We start from the raw sequence: 13,760 nt of genomic DNA, 5'->3' as shown, positions 1-13,760 counted from the left end.
TACTTGACCATTTTTATCTCCCGAGTTCTTTATGGCTCCACATCCTGTGCTTTAGGATTCCCGATGATTACTGAATTTAAGTTTTTTGGTTAAAAACCCGGGGTTGCGCTGGGCAGAGCCGGTTGAACGTGAAGCAGCCAGCGAGAGTGTGGACGCCGGCAGGAAGCGCTTTGGCCCACGTGGCGCTAGCCCCGCCCAGCCCGCGGCTTGGTTTCCGGGAACGCGGGGGCCGTGACGTCATTGCCGAGCGCCGGGCCGGACGGCGGGCGGGAGGAGGCGCCATGCTGAGCCGGCTTCAGGAGCTGCGCAAGGAGGAGGAGACGCTGCTCCGGTTGAAGGCGGCCCTGCACGATCAGCTGAACCGGCTCAAGGTGACCCTACGTGTCCCGCCCCCCCCGCTGCCCCTCTACTCCGCCGCCCTGCGAACCCTAGGCGTCGGCGGCGTCCACCTGGTGGTTGGGAAGCATCTGGGAGCGTGTTTGATGTTGCGGGCCCACTTCTCTCAGAATCTTGATCCTGCAGGTCTAGGCTGAGGTCCAGCGATCTGTACGTGTGGCAAGGCTACCGCCACACCCCAACACCCGTAAATGCAGGTGCTCCGCACACCTTGCGCTGAGGAAGTGCGACCTCCCTAAGCCCGGCCTAGGCTCTCCCTGTCCCGGACGCGTTCCTCCCTAGCTCCTTCAGAATGTGCTAGCCACCACTGACTAGCTGCTTTTGGCGCTTGGAACGGCTCCAGTATTGTTAAGCCAGAAGAGACTCGTAGATCCGTTGTGCAAAGAAAGCGAGCCAGGGCCTGAGGAAAGAGTTGTCGCAGAGTTCCCAGTAGCTTGAATTCTGGCAGCTGTTACGGACTCCATGGCCTGGACGAGATTTGGTGCACCAGGGCCATTTCCCACACCTGTGCCTAGTCCACCCTCTTTAGCCCTAGTTAACTGATCCTGATAAGGGCGGCTTAGAACTCTTCTTCAGGATCTTTAAGCCCAAATGAGATGCGGGTTTTGAAGGCTTTTTGTACGCTAAAAGCATGTACAGCTGTGACATATCAAAATATTATTTTCCTCAGGACAGTTGTAATGGCCTGCAGTTATTTATGTTTTTGTATCACTAGAACCTGTACAAGTACCCAGTGGGTGTGTGTTGTGTATGCTGCTGCCCATGACCTCTAAAGCCTCTGTTCCCTTATGCTCCAGGAAACACTTCCACTTTCCATTCTTCCTGCCTTCACTTTATTACTGGGTAGAAATCTAGAGTCCAGGGAATTGGCCTTCTGTGGAATCAGAAGACACCTGTTTTTTTTGTTTTTGTTTTTTTTTTTTAAAGATTTTATTTATTTGAGACAGAATGAGAGAGACAGAGAGCACATGAAAGGGGGGGAGGGTCAGAGGGAGAAGCAGGGAGCCCGATGCGGGACTCGATCCTGGGACTCCAGGATCATGACCCGACCTGAAGGCAGTCGCTCAACCAACTGAGCCACCCAGGCGCCCGACACCTGGCTTTTTTAAGGGCACACTTGGCTTTTCTATCCAGATCTGCTATATCTAGGGGAATGAAAGTCTTGGCTCAGCTGAGACACCTCTACACCCAGGGGAAAGGCCTGGAGGTTTTCTTGTCTCTCTTCCTTAAAAAATGTGGGGATAAGATTAAGAGCCCCACCCTTCCCTCTAGAGCTGCACAGAGGTGACACTGTTTTCACGTCTCCTCGTGATGCCTGCCTTTGACAGCATGCTCAGTAGCCCAGTGAAATAGTAAGCAAAGTGTCCTCACCTCTTTTCTAGGTTGAAGAACTAGCCCTCCAATCAATGATTAGTTCTAGGAGAGGGGATGAGACGCTATCTTCTCAACCTGCACCTGAACAGTCAAATGATGTAAGTTGAATCAAGTGTGGGCCCAGGGAGAGAATGCAAAGTGCATTCTGCTCTCGTGCTGCTTGGAGGCCAAAAATTGTTGTAAATTACATTATCAAGCCCAGAGGACTTGGAATTGCTTGTGAGAGCTTTCTAGTTTAATAAACTGGCTATTTTATATCACTGTTTTAGACAGGAAATAGCCCACCTTTCTACCAGCTGGTCACACTTTGATTAACGAGGTACTGTTGTATTGCCTGCACCATTCTAGTCATCTGAACTCTCTAGTTACTCCAGTGAACCCAGGGAGAGTTGGAGAGCTTTGCAGGCATTTGTCACAAACTTCCACTGCCTCATGAATAAGTAAGCCTGGGATTTAAGAGTGTAGCTTCAGCTACAAAGCATAGTGCTAAAAAGTGAATTCCAATCCTCAACATCTCCTCCTCCTAACGTCCTCAAGTAAAATAGTACAGTATTCTTCTTTCTAAATATACCGTATTTGAGCACTTCTCCCAGATGTGTTTAAGCCATTTAAAACCATTTGAAAGTAGCACATCTAGGCCAGCATAATTCTTACGCATGAACCATGTTTGTAGATCAGGTAACATTCTGTCAAATCTAGGGCATTTACTCGCCTCCCCATTTGGCAATGGGGAGGTGGAGGTAAGAGGGTCAGGGTAGAAATTGGAGAAATAGGAAGTGGCCTTACCTCCTGATGATAAATATTGGGGATGAGGATGCAAATGAGATTTGATTTTAAAACCTGTTTAAGAATTTGCTGCTTTGAGGCCAGTGTCTTTCCTACTAATCCATAATGTCCTTGCCTAAAGCAGATGTTGGTGCATGTAGACAACGAAGCATCAATCAACCAAACTGCACTGGAGTTGAGCACAAGGAGCCATGTGCCCGAAGAGGAGGAGGAGGAGGAGGAAGAAGAATCAGATTCCTGAAGCAGGGTAGGGAAGAGCCAAGCTTAGTTACAGGAATTAAGTTTCTACATCTCAGGAACTTTTGTCTCTTCAAAAAAAAATGGTCTTTCCATAGGCCCTCTGATCTGCTTTACAAGGAAGAACTTTAGGATGTGTAGTTGTGAAAATGGTTCCATCAAGAACTCAAGTTTCAGAACGCCTTAACAAAAATTAGCGACATACGGAAAAGCAGTCTTAGCATTGAGCAGTACGGGTGGTGCCATGACTGTATTAGTGATTGTGCTCCAAACAGTTTCCTCTACAATGCTATTGAGAAAGTCTGCCATTTGCACAAAGGGCGGAGTTTAAATACAAGTCAGCCTTTCCAGTCAACATTGCCTCTTCAGAAAACCAGTTAAAGGCTGTCTGCATGCCATCGAGCCATTGTGAGCAGAGCAAGGCCACGCGGTCTAGGAGAGAAAGATGACAAGTGAGGAGCACAGAGGGCCACTTGAGAGCACAAGCTGCCGCCACCCCTCGGTGGGGCAGGTTGGACTGCTGTGCTGCGGAGGGCTTTGTGGGGCTGCCATCGTATGTAGGTTGAGACATCACGGTGGTAAAGTGTGCTTAGAGATAAAGTACACATAAAGAGCTGTCATGCAGCTTCCTGGTTTCCAGATAAGAACAGAGAAAAGGATTAGTTCCTCCCCTGGGGCAAAAAATACAGCAGGATGGTTTAAAACCCATTTCTGGACTTAGGAAATGTGCCATTAAATCACTATGCCTGGAAGATTGGGGTTTTGTAATAATGACAGTTACAGAATAACAGTTGTTAAAACTTAGTACTTGCAGTTTAGATTCACTTATGCATACTCTTCCTCTTCCAGTGAATATACAGTTAAGTAGTTGCTTAATTTTATAAAATTTGCCCTGCCCAAACAGAAAAGTCAAACAGAACACAGAGACTCTCCTCAAGCAAACCTTCTTCTGTAACTGTTCCAGAAAAGAACATGAGTGTATTTATTAATCAACATTTCATTAAAGTTATTTTGAGCTACTCTTAAAGGAAATAGAAGTTTAAATGAGCATGTTTCTTGGAAAATACCGTGTGAAAACTTTTGCAATGAAAAGCAATCAAGCTGTACACTTGGGGTTTTATTTAAAATAGGAGCATGGGTTTTTGAGAGCTAGAAAAGTTGGCTGTGAATTCTAGCTCTACTACTAACTGGTTGCTGGCCTTCTTAACTCTTTGCAGCTCTCAGAGTCCTGTGGTCAAAGGTATGCCTACCTGAGCCAGCACTTTCACATCACAGGCGGTTGTGGTGTGCTTAACGAGGTATCATGTAAAACCACAGCTGTTGTTGGTGTCTCAGCAAGAGGGAGTCTAAGGAAGGGATTTGACATAGGGAACTCAAAACAGCCAGACTGAGGCAGGTAACCTCATTCTTGGTAAAAATTAGCAGGAAAAAAACCTTTTTGACTCTCCAAATGTAACACACTTTTGTATGTAAATAGAGAATTTAAAATACCCCTCAAAAGACACTGAACATGAAAGCATTCAGATCCAGGTATTAGACTCTAGGTGACACCTTCCTCCCTAGATGCAGTTTGCACATTTTAACGAGACCTCGGTTCGTATCCTGTCCTATCCCTTAGCAAAAGACACAGGGTGTGAGTCTTAAACCTTGGTCTGAATGGATCTTGTTTAGGTTAGACTGTTGACTTAGAACAGATGTTAGCCTCATAGCGAGAGAAGATGGACTGGCTGGGGCAGCGATATATATACGACTGAGCAGTTTTTAAAATCCTGCCTGTATTCCAAGCTCTGGTAGGTCCAGAGTGGAACTACCAACTCAGGAGATTTACCCAGGTCCTGCTTTTAGTTTGAAAACAAAATAGGCCTTTTGTTTTTAAAGACGTGTTTATTTTGGTTTTCTGTAAGCTGCCTCTGGAAGAAAATGATGGAAGAGGTGCCAACCAGGCAGCATCACGTGTACCTCAAGTTCCGAAAGTCACTTGGGCAGAAAAGGCATCCGTGGTCAGTTGGGACATGGCTTTGTTTTCTGTGACTTCACTGCTACCTCACAGGCAGGACAAAGCCAGCACCAGGTCCATTCCTCTCCAGGAAAATGGAAAAAAGTCACTGGTGAAAGCGGGGAGACAGTTGCTCAGTGGAGCAAAGCAGCATGGGACTGGGTGTCCTGGGCGGAGGCTCCCACACCAGTCGGGCTGGCCAAGAGCGGAGTGCTCCTGGGAGCACGCCAGTGACACCCCAACCCCACCTTGCCTACTGCTTTTCCCTGTGTAGAAATGGCAGGAAGAGAGGGAATCTAGTCACAGGGCCACAGGAAAGGTAGCTGGAAGATTCACACGTAAGTGGACAGAAGCATTGGACAAAGTCCAAAACTTGGAATCACGGATCCATTAAAGCCCAGGGCACCGAACTTGTCTTCACTATGGCATTTCTGCCTTCCAGCCTCCTTCCCGTCTCCACCTGTGCCCTCACAAGAAGGCTTGGCTAAATCATTGGACTTTCTTGTGTATGTGTACCCAAGACACTTTTCCATCCTTTTAACTTGATAGTATATTTATTAGAATAAGAGATTAGATTTGTTAAACATCTGGACTGAAATGGTTAAAAGGATTTTCATACAATTTTTAGGCACTATACACACTTGTTTACAATAGCATCAGTACTTGGATTTGGGGAAAGAGAAATCTCATACATTTTAATGCCTTGATCCATTTGTAACATTCAAAGTAACCACCATATTAGAAACACTAATTCAAACTTGAGACATAAACCACTAAATATCCCACATAATATATTTAAAAATAAATATAGAAATACAACCAGAAGTCTATAAATCCTCACAGCAGACAGACTGGTGAAGCCCCAGCTATCATGGCAGTGAAGGGCTCTGGCTAGATTTTGATAGAAATTGCTTCATTCTACACCAAAAGCAAAAATATAATAAAATGATACACACTTTCTGATGTTCTTTATCGTAGCAGCAAAGCATGCTTCACATGCACTGCCTGTGAAGGATCTTACGAGGCCCCTTCCTACTCAAATAGAAGGTATGCCTGGCAAGAATGCAGTACCACCAAGTGTCAGAGAATCCCGAAAATACAGGCAGCTAGCCAGTCACGGCGAGGGAAGAGCAGTGCAATTTTCAGTAAGTAAGAATGACTACCCACGGTCACCAAAGTTTCACTGTAATTCAACGTTGTGCGTGTGTTGATCGACATACACAAAAATAGCCCCAAGCACAAAGCCAATCCACTTAGGGAGAGAACAGGAAGAATAGAGACAGTAATATTAAAAATGACACAAGTAGAATTTTGGCACATGCTGTGTTCTTCATCCTTTGTCATAGGTGAGATGCACGTCTGAACAGACAGGCGTGGGCAAGAGGCCCGGAAACGACACGGCACACCACTGGGCAGGCGACTCACTCTTCGCCGCTTCCCACGTCCTTAGACGCCGGCTGCGTGGGTCGGTGTGCTGGGCTGGTTAAGGCCAATGGTGGAGCAGAGCCAACCTGCAAAATCCACTTCCTCCCCGTCCGATCTCTTGATAAAGGCATGAACCTGTGTGCAGGGAAACAGAGTAAGTGGTGGTAAAAAACCGAAAGGAGAGGTCGAGAGTCCTGGGTCTAGAGCTTCTCTTGGAAGGAGCTCCCGGAGCCCGTCCTGGGCCAGCAGCTGCCGCAAGAGCCTGCTCTGCTCGTCTCATCAGCTGAGGCCACAGCCCCCACGCACCGCCCTGAGCCTGCGCTCCCTCCCTGGGGCCTGGGCACGGGAGCTCTGCCCTCCGCTCGGCCCTTACACTGCCCGGCAGCCGAGGCGGAGCAGGGAATGGGCTCAGGGAGTACCGGGCAGGCAGACTGACAGAGGACAAATGAATAAACAGGACGTGTACAAATTGGAAATCAGTGGACTTACCATGAGTTGCTTCAGATCTGCTCTCTCTGCTGGGTTTTTTATTAAGCTGAAAGAAAAAGATAATGTGAGAGAGCTTGCCTGGTGCTGGTTTGCCCTCCAATTACTTGCACTTACGTGCCTGTCCCCCCACCGCCCGCAGGTTCTGAGGAGTGCCTGAGCCTTCTCGACCTTCCTGTCCTGGCAGAGCGGCCCGCCCGCAGGTGAACAAATGCCTGCAGAATCAAACGAAGACCAAAAGGCACCATGCCAAGCCCGGCAGAGAGGTGCCGAAAGCCGCAGCTTCACCCACTGCCATAGTCCGACCAGTCCCCGAAGCCGTGGCACTCTGGAAGTGCAGGAAGAAGGGCAGAGCTCTGCTCCCCAAGACTGGGCGGGGAGGCTGACAAAAGCAGCGTACTCTTCCAGAGGGCAAGGAGCGGACTTACCACTTATTCACAAAATCTTGAAATTCCAGACTGAATACTCCACTGGGCAGTTTTGGAGGAGGCTGCAAATACATGTCAGGACCTAAGAAAGGCGTGCTTCCTTCTCCACCCGTATTCCCCACAGACCTCCCCCCCTGCAGACCTCAGCGCGGCGCTGCCCTTACGCAGCCACGGGGAGGCAGGCCCGGGAGGCCAGGCGGAAGCTCTGGTCTCACGACGTACACTCAGAACTGGGGCCCAGTTAGCGTTCTGCCACTCACTGGCCTAGTGACGAAACAAACCACTGTTTCTCTGCGAACCTTAGTTTATTGTTCTCCGAGCTGCGGAGGGCCTCGTGACAGTCCCAACTGTAAACCTCGGGTGTGGCATGGACACACCCCCAGCAACTCCCAGCGGCCGCAGCTCGGGGCTGTGCGGACCCCCACATGTGCACGTCACAGAAGCTACCTAAATGGTAACAAATGTCTAGCCCTTTTCCGAGCCCTGAAGAAGTGGAACAAGGTTAATAATAAAACATTGGCTGACAGAAGACTGAGTCTGGAAGTAATGTTCCCTGCACCCTCCCTCAAGGAATGCGGCCGTGCGCAGGCATCGGCGTGAGGACACGGGCAACAGCTCTGTTTTCCCAGGGTCCACGGTGGCGGTCACGCGGGGTGATACGGGACAGGGCCCTGGGGCACCTGGCGCACGCACTCCACCCTCGCTTGACCTGTGCTGGGTCTGAGTGCAGCTCCTCGTGAGCGGACTCCCAGGCCGTGCCCGGCCAGATCAGCAGGCCATCTGAGACCAGAAATTAAGCCACCGACGCCACCTAAAAGGCCTGCCTCCCCCTCTCGCCCGGAAGGCCTTACCAGAACAGCAGGTCAGTGAGCCTGATCTGAGTCAGGGACTAAAACCCAGCTCTCAGGGCACCCTGCAGACTGTCGCTGCTGCTGAGGGGGAAAAAGGGAACGCTCGAGGGAAAGACGGACCGCTTGGCCTCCCGAGGCCAGGCCAGTCCTGAGCAGGATGGGGGGCAAAGCAGGGGCCGTGAGGCGCCTGCACCTGCTGCCACACAGCCCAGCGGCCTGGAAGGCGTGGGTGGTAAAGGAAGAGCACTAGGTGGGAAGGACCTGAGCTTTTCTTCCTGGCGCCCGAAGCTTCCTCACCTGTACAAAGAGGATAACGAAGCCAGCTGGCCCCCCAGAGGCAACCCCCCAGAGGCAAGCAGGGCACACCCGGGGACTGGCAGTGGCTTATTTAGCCCAGGCCGTCTCCCCCCTTGATGTGGCCCCCCCAGCTCAGGTCCCAGCAGTAGAGGGTGGCCTTCTTGACCACCACAGATGCAAGGCACTCTGCCTCGTTGAATCCTTAAACAGCTGAGATCACATCTGACTTCTGTTCCATGTCCCATGGTGCTTAGCATAAAGCTGGACAGCAAGGAGAGGTCAATTAACCTCCCTGGCCAGTGCTGTATTAACTGCTGGGGTGAAGCAGGATTTTCCCTGTTGAGTTTGTAAGGGACAAGGGGACCCTTTTGAGGTCTGGTTTTAGAGCGCAGTAGAAAGTATGAAAAGTCATTCCTCTTGTCTCTTGAAGAAGAGCACAGGGCTATGCTTTTACTGTGTACCCCAGCGGCCTCCCCAACCTCACGGAGCTGGTTCTCACGCACTACCCGGGCTGCCCCTGAGCCGGGCGTGCTGGCCCTGCCACCTAACATCCCGTCCCGAAGCCCTGCTCCTCTAGCCCTGTCCCACCCTCTGCACCACCGCTTCCCGCCCCCTCTAACCCGGGTTGGAAGACTGCTGGTCGGTCTCTTGTGCCCTCGATCTTCTTTTAATTTAAACACAAATCATGTGTGTTCTCTGCATTAAAGTCAGCCAGCAGCAATAAGCCAAAAGAAACTTCCATCACCCCGAGAGAATCCGTTTCATACTACTTTCCAGACTTCATATGCACATACATGCACAGAATCTTTTTCATATTTTTAAAGAACTGATCACCATATACGTAGTGCTTTGTAGTGTTTTTCACACAATCTGTAGTGAATATTTTCCATACTATTTCTACACTGTCATTTTTTTACATCTGCTGGTTTTTAATGGCACTTACCAGAGAAGACCCTATCCTACGGGTATGTATGTATTTGTCTTGCCTCCCACATGAAGCTAACAGTCTTCACGACTAGGGACTTCTGTTTTTCCATCTGTGGACCGCACCTCATCCCTACCATCACCCTGCAGTGTGCATGCAGCCCACAGTAAGCGCCCAAGAAATGCCTGGTGAATGAAGCAGTAAGAATGGAATGAGCACACTCGAGGCTCCTGACTCTGAGAAAGGGAGAGAAACTCAGAGCTACCCAAAGATGTTCCCTGGGGAAGGGACACCTGTAACCTCTAAACCAGCCACTCCATTCCAAGAGCATGATGCCCTACAAGAATCCCCTTGGGGCCCAAAAAGCCTCACTGTGCAAACAACTCACAGGTATCCCAATCAAATACACTGTTCTCTTAATAGAAGCAAATACCAAAGTCAAAGAAGCCATGCAGTACTTACCTCGTTAACTATGTAATCCAACAACTCAAAAATTGCCATGGGAGGTCGGCTGTCCATTCCATAAGCTACAGATTTTGTAACAAAAAAGAAAACACTTCTCAGAAAAACAGGAAGTTATTTGCCACTGTGAGGCTAGGGACTGGGAGTAAGGGTCCTGGGGACCAGAACAGGTTTGTGGATGATAAGCAGAGACACAGAGCCACAGGTAAGGCTGAACACACAGGGCAGCAGCAAAGGCCACAGAGCTGGCCAGCCAGGGTAGGAGTCTGGGCTCTACCACCTCCAAGGTTTGCGACCTCAGGCAAATCCACTGACTGCTAAGCTTAGTAGTGAATTTGCTGCAGTGGAGATGGATAATCATCATGTCTGCCCTTCTTCCCTTCCTCACATTGAGATAGGAGAAAATGAGGTAATAACTAAGTAACTCAAGGACTCAGTTTTAATTCTCCCTGCACTTGGGTTTCTTCTTTTATCCTCCAGAGTCCCAGGCCAGCCTCAGGGGCCACAGCCATAGCCCCTCCAGTGACCCACCACCATCAGCTATCCCTGCCCTCCTCTGTTTCTCCCTTCATAGATGCCCTCTCTCATGAGAGCCTCCCAGGGGCAGACACCAGGTCCTCATGTTCACAAATGTCCCAGCAGGAAGTACATCAGAAGACGGTGGCTGGGCCAGGATCTTCCAAGTACCAGGTTTACTTCTCAGTATGCATGATCCGAAAGGCAGGCCATGCTGCACAGCGCTCAGCACCTAGGACTCAGACTTGGCCACTTAGTGTGCAGTCTTGACAAGTCAGGCACTTTGTGCCTCAGTTTCCTCATATTAACATAGAGATTATTATAATAGTGCTCACACACGATCGCTATTAAAATTAGATAATACTCAGCAAATCCATGGAGACACAAAGTAGATTAGCGGTTGCCAGGGGCTGGGGGTGGGAGGAGATGGGAGTGATTGCTCATGGAAGTGAGGTTTCTTTTAGGGTGATGGACATGTTCTGGAAGTACACGGTGGTGATGGTTGCACAACATAGAAGAATATACTAAAATCCACTAAAATGTACACTTTAAAATGTGCATCTTATGTTATATAAATTTTATCTCAAAAAAAAAATCTACCTAAAAAAAGAGGTCATAATTTTTTAAAATTCAGATAGTGCATATAAAGTACTAAATGCCGTGTCAGGAACACAGCCAGCACTCAACAAAGGGTGAGAAGATGTTGGCAGTAACAGTAATGTTAACACCCACCTGGAGACCCCTGCTCTGCTTCCCGCCCTGGCCCCAGCCTGGCATCCAGAGACAGGCAGTCAGTCTTGGGAGAATGTTCAGAGAATCAGCCCTCCAGAAACCCAAAGAAGAGTAAGGTCCCCGCCCCCCCTGCCCCCAGTCCAAGCGGGGGCCACACCAGGCCACTCACAGCTGAGGGGCCTTCCAGGGGTCCTTGGTCTGGGTGGCGTCTCAGCCGCATCTCCCTCCACTTGGCACCCAAACATCAGCTCCAGCTCCTTAGCATCTGGAGGAGGGATGGGATACCTCCCAACCGCCATCTCAACCAGAGAGAGCCCCATGCTCCAGATGTCCGACTGCACCGAGTAATGAGTCCCCTGGAGTCTTTCTGGCTGCAGGAGACACAGACAGTTCTGATCACCTGTGAGCTAATCCGGGCCCACGCAGCAGAGGGAGAGACCCGTCCCCATGGAGGCTCAAAGGGAGGCCTCAAGAATCCCTGCCCCTTTGAGGCTTGTTTGCACTGCAGGGAGTGGGCCGCCCTGCTTGGTCTTAGCCCTGGCCGTGGAGCTGCTGATGGATTTGATCTTCTTTAGGACCTCCACTAACTGCTTTAATTTGGTTTCTGCCCTGCCTCCAACTACTGTGTTCACCAAATCCTAGCCGGCTCCCGGGGCTCTGACCCATGCCTCCTCACTGCCCTCAGCTAACAGCCTCCGGCCCGCCTGCCCCCCGGCTGCCGCTCCAGCTGTGGCTCCAGCTTCGCCCCTAGCTGGGCCCAGCCTCATCACTGCCTTGCACGTGCAGAGCAGCTGGTTCAAAGCCCAGCCTGCGAGGCTCATCTTGTCACCTGGGTCTGGAACATGCGGCTTCTGGAACATGGGTCATGAATGAGGTGTGCAGTGGGTAGAAAGAACACCGGTCTTTACAGTCGGGAAAGTTGAACTCTAAGACCAGCTCCACCATGGACTCACTGACTGTCCTTGGACAACATGGAACAGCAGAAAAGGCAGAGGATCTGGGGTCAGGAGATCATGTTCAAGTCCCAATTCTGCAACTTGTAAACTACATGATCCTGAGCCTCAGTTTCCTCATCTATAAAGTGAAGCTGATGAAGGTGGTGGTGACGACAATACGGACATCACAAAATACCCGCTTCTCCTTACAGGGGTTACTGAGAAGGTCAAACCAAATGGAAATATATGTTAGATGCTGCAAAATGCTACACAATATGGGTTGTTACTGGCAGGAGGAGTCAGGGAAAAAGTACATAGTGCCACACAAAGCACTATTTTTATCTAGCGTTGACTCTACAAAAAAAAAAGTCTTCATTCTGACCATTGTACGTTTTTTTGGACATCATTAATATCTCCCATAGGATTTTTCACTAACTCAAACACTGGACTATTTTGGAACTGACCATGTAACCACAAAAACCCAAACCACTAACCCTGGACCAGTAAGTCCCAGGGCCTGTTAACTGATTTTGAACTTTGCAGTTGGCAGGTGAGCGGCCCAGAATGCTAGCTACTCAACTCTTAGACACTTAGACACTTAGGGAAGAAGCTGAAGGGCCCACCGGTTTCATGTTTCTGAAAGACCGTGAGTCACTGGAGTGGAGGGCATGGAAATGTGGGTCAGTACTGGGCCAGTCATGCTGAGAGTGGCTGTCAAGGTGGGGACTGGAAGCAGCTGCCGAATCAGACCCAAGAGGCAAGTGAGGGCGTGCTGAGCAAAGGGGACTAACTGGCCAGGAGACCTGGCTTTCAATCCAGGCTCTGCATCTGGCTTTCCTCATCTCTAAAAATGGGAGCGATGATCTGCATTTCACGGGGCAAACACATCGAACAAATGAGATCACTCAAGGATGTGGATGAGAATGTGCTCGGTGCTCCAGCCTCTGTGCCTCCCCCTCGGATTGATCCCTGCCCGCACTCACTGCCACCTCCATGGAGATCCCCACTCACCCTAATGCCCCTCTACACCAGCACTCACCGAGAGTCACATTTCCCCTTTCTGAATCCTTCTCTGCAGCACCCTAGCCATTTACCACCCAGTCAGCCAACCAAACATTAGCCTGCTCACCAAGCACTCCCCAAGCACCTACCACATGCCAGGCCCTAAGCCAGCCCCCTAGGGACAACTAAGATTCCACCCCGCCCTCTGCCCCATGGTCCCATTGCTGCCCCTGCGGAGCTCGTGGCATGGGGGGGAAGAAGAGAACACGCGGATGCTGCCACCTCCTCAGGGAGGGGCGGTGATGCCTCCTCCCTTAATTCCTTCTCCTCCACCCCCACCACCCAGCACACAGGTTCTGGCTCCACAGGAAAAGCCACCCACTTCACCCCTATCCCCAACCAGGCCAGATGCTCAAGAAATGGAACCCACTGCTCATACCGACATGTAGGACCGTGTGCCCACGAAGGAGTTGGCCATGGAGTCAATGAGCTGCCCGCTGACCCCAAAGTCACAGAGCTTGATCTCCCCACGGGAGTTCACGAGGATGTTGGAAGGCTTGACATCTGCAGGGGAGAGAACACAGAAAAGGAGGGAGTTGACACAGGTGGACTGGGGAGTGGAAGGGTCAATGCTCTCCAGACAGACCAGCCCTGACCATGAGTCCAAGACCTGCAGCCATCACATAGCCAGCCCTTGGCTTGCAAACGCTGGACACCAAGGTCCCTTATTCCCCCTTGTTCAAGGTTCAAGAAAAAGAATTGTCAGGAGAGGAAATGGCAACCTGTTGTAAAAGCAGGACAGGAAGTCAGTGGATTCCCACTCTGAGAATCCAGACTTGAACACATGACCCACAGGAGGTAATCAGTTATCATGAATAATCGGGATTTCAAACTTCGTTGCTTCAATCACCC

At 50.2% G+C, this 13,760-nt stretch overlaps 2 protein-coding genes across 3 annotated transcripts in view; one reads left to right on the top strand and one right to left on the bottom strand.

Annotated features, from left to right (window-relative positions):
* The first annotated feature begins 263 nt into the window (after positions 1–263).
* Positions 264–7,401, top strand: SNAPC5 (small nuclear RNA activating complex polypeptide 5). 2 transcript variants are annotated; one of them, XM_021694089.2, is made up of 4 exons: positions 264–371; positions 1,779–1,868; positions 2,681–2,803; positions 6,136–7,401. In XM_021694089.2, exons 1-3 carry the CDS (start codon positions 282–284, stop codon positions 2,795–2,797), a joined length of 297 nt encoding a protein of 98 aa, XP_021549764.1. In that variant the 5' UTR covers positions 264–281; the 3' UTR covers positions 2,798–2,803; positions 6,136–7,401. The 2 variants fall into 2 exon arrangements, with proteins under 2 accessions (XP_021549764.1, XP_021549765.1); XM_021694090.2 differs by lacking the exon at positions 1,779–1,868 and having other exon boundaries at positions 268–371.
* The window catches only part of MAP2K1 (mitogen-activated protein kinase kinase 1), an 81,470-nt gene continuing 73,031 nt past the window's right edge, over positions 5,322–13,760 (bottom strand). The window contains exons 6-11 of the mRNA XM_021694088.1: positions 13,288–13,412; positions 11,081–11,282; positions 9,664–9,728; positions 7,129–7,190; positions 6,704–6,749; positions 5,322–6,349 (exon numbers count right to left, since the gene is read on the bottom strand). Of these exons, the coding sequence (XP_021549763.1) occupies positions 6,236–6,349; positions 6,704–6,749; positions 7,129–7,190; positions 9,664–9,728; positions 11,081–11,282; positions 13,288–13,412 (614 nt within the window). The 3' untranslated portion in view covers positions 5,322–6,235. The remainder of the gene's footprint in view (positions 6,350–6,703; positions 6,750–7,128; positions 7,191–9,663; positions 9,729–11,080; positions 11,283–13,287; positions 13,413–13,760) is intronic.

This window comes from Neomonachus schauinslandi, chromosome 9, assembly GCF_002201575.2.
Source record: "Neomonachus schauinslandi chromosome 9, ASM220157v2, whole genome shotgun sequence".
Taxonomy (NCBI): domain Eukaryota; kingdom Metazoa; phylum Chordata; class Mammalia; order Carnivora; family Phocidae; genus Neomonachus; species Neomonachus schauinslandi.
This window is presented reverse-complemented; position numbering and strand designations above follow the sequence as displayed.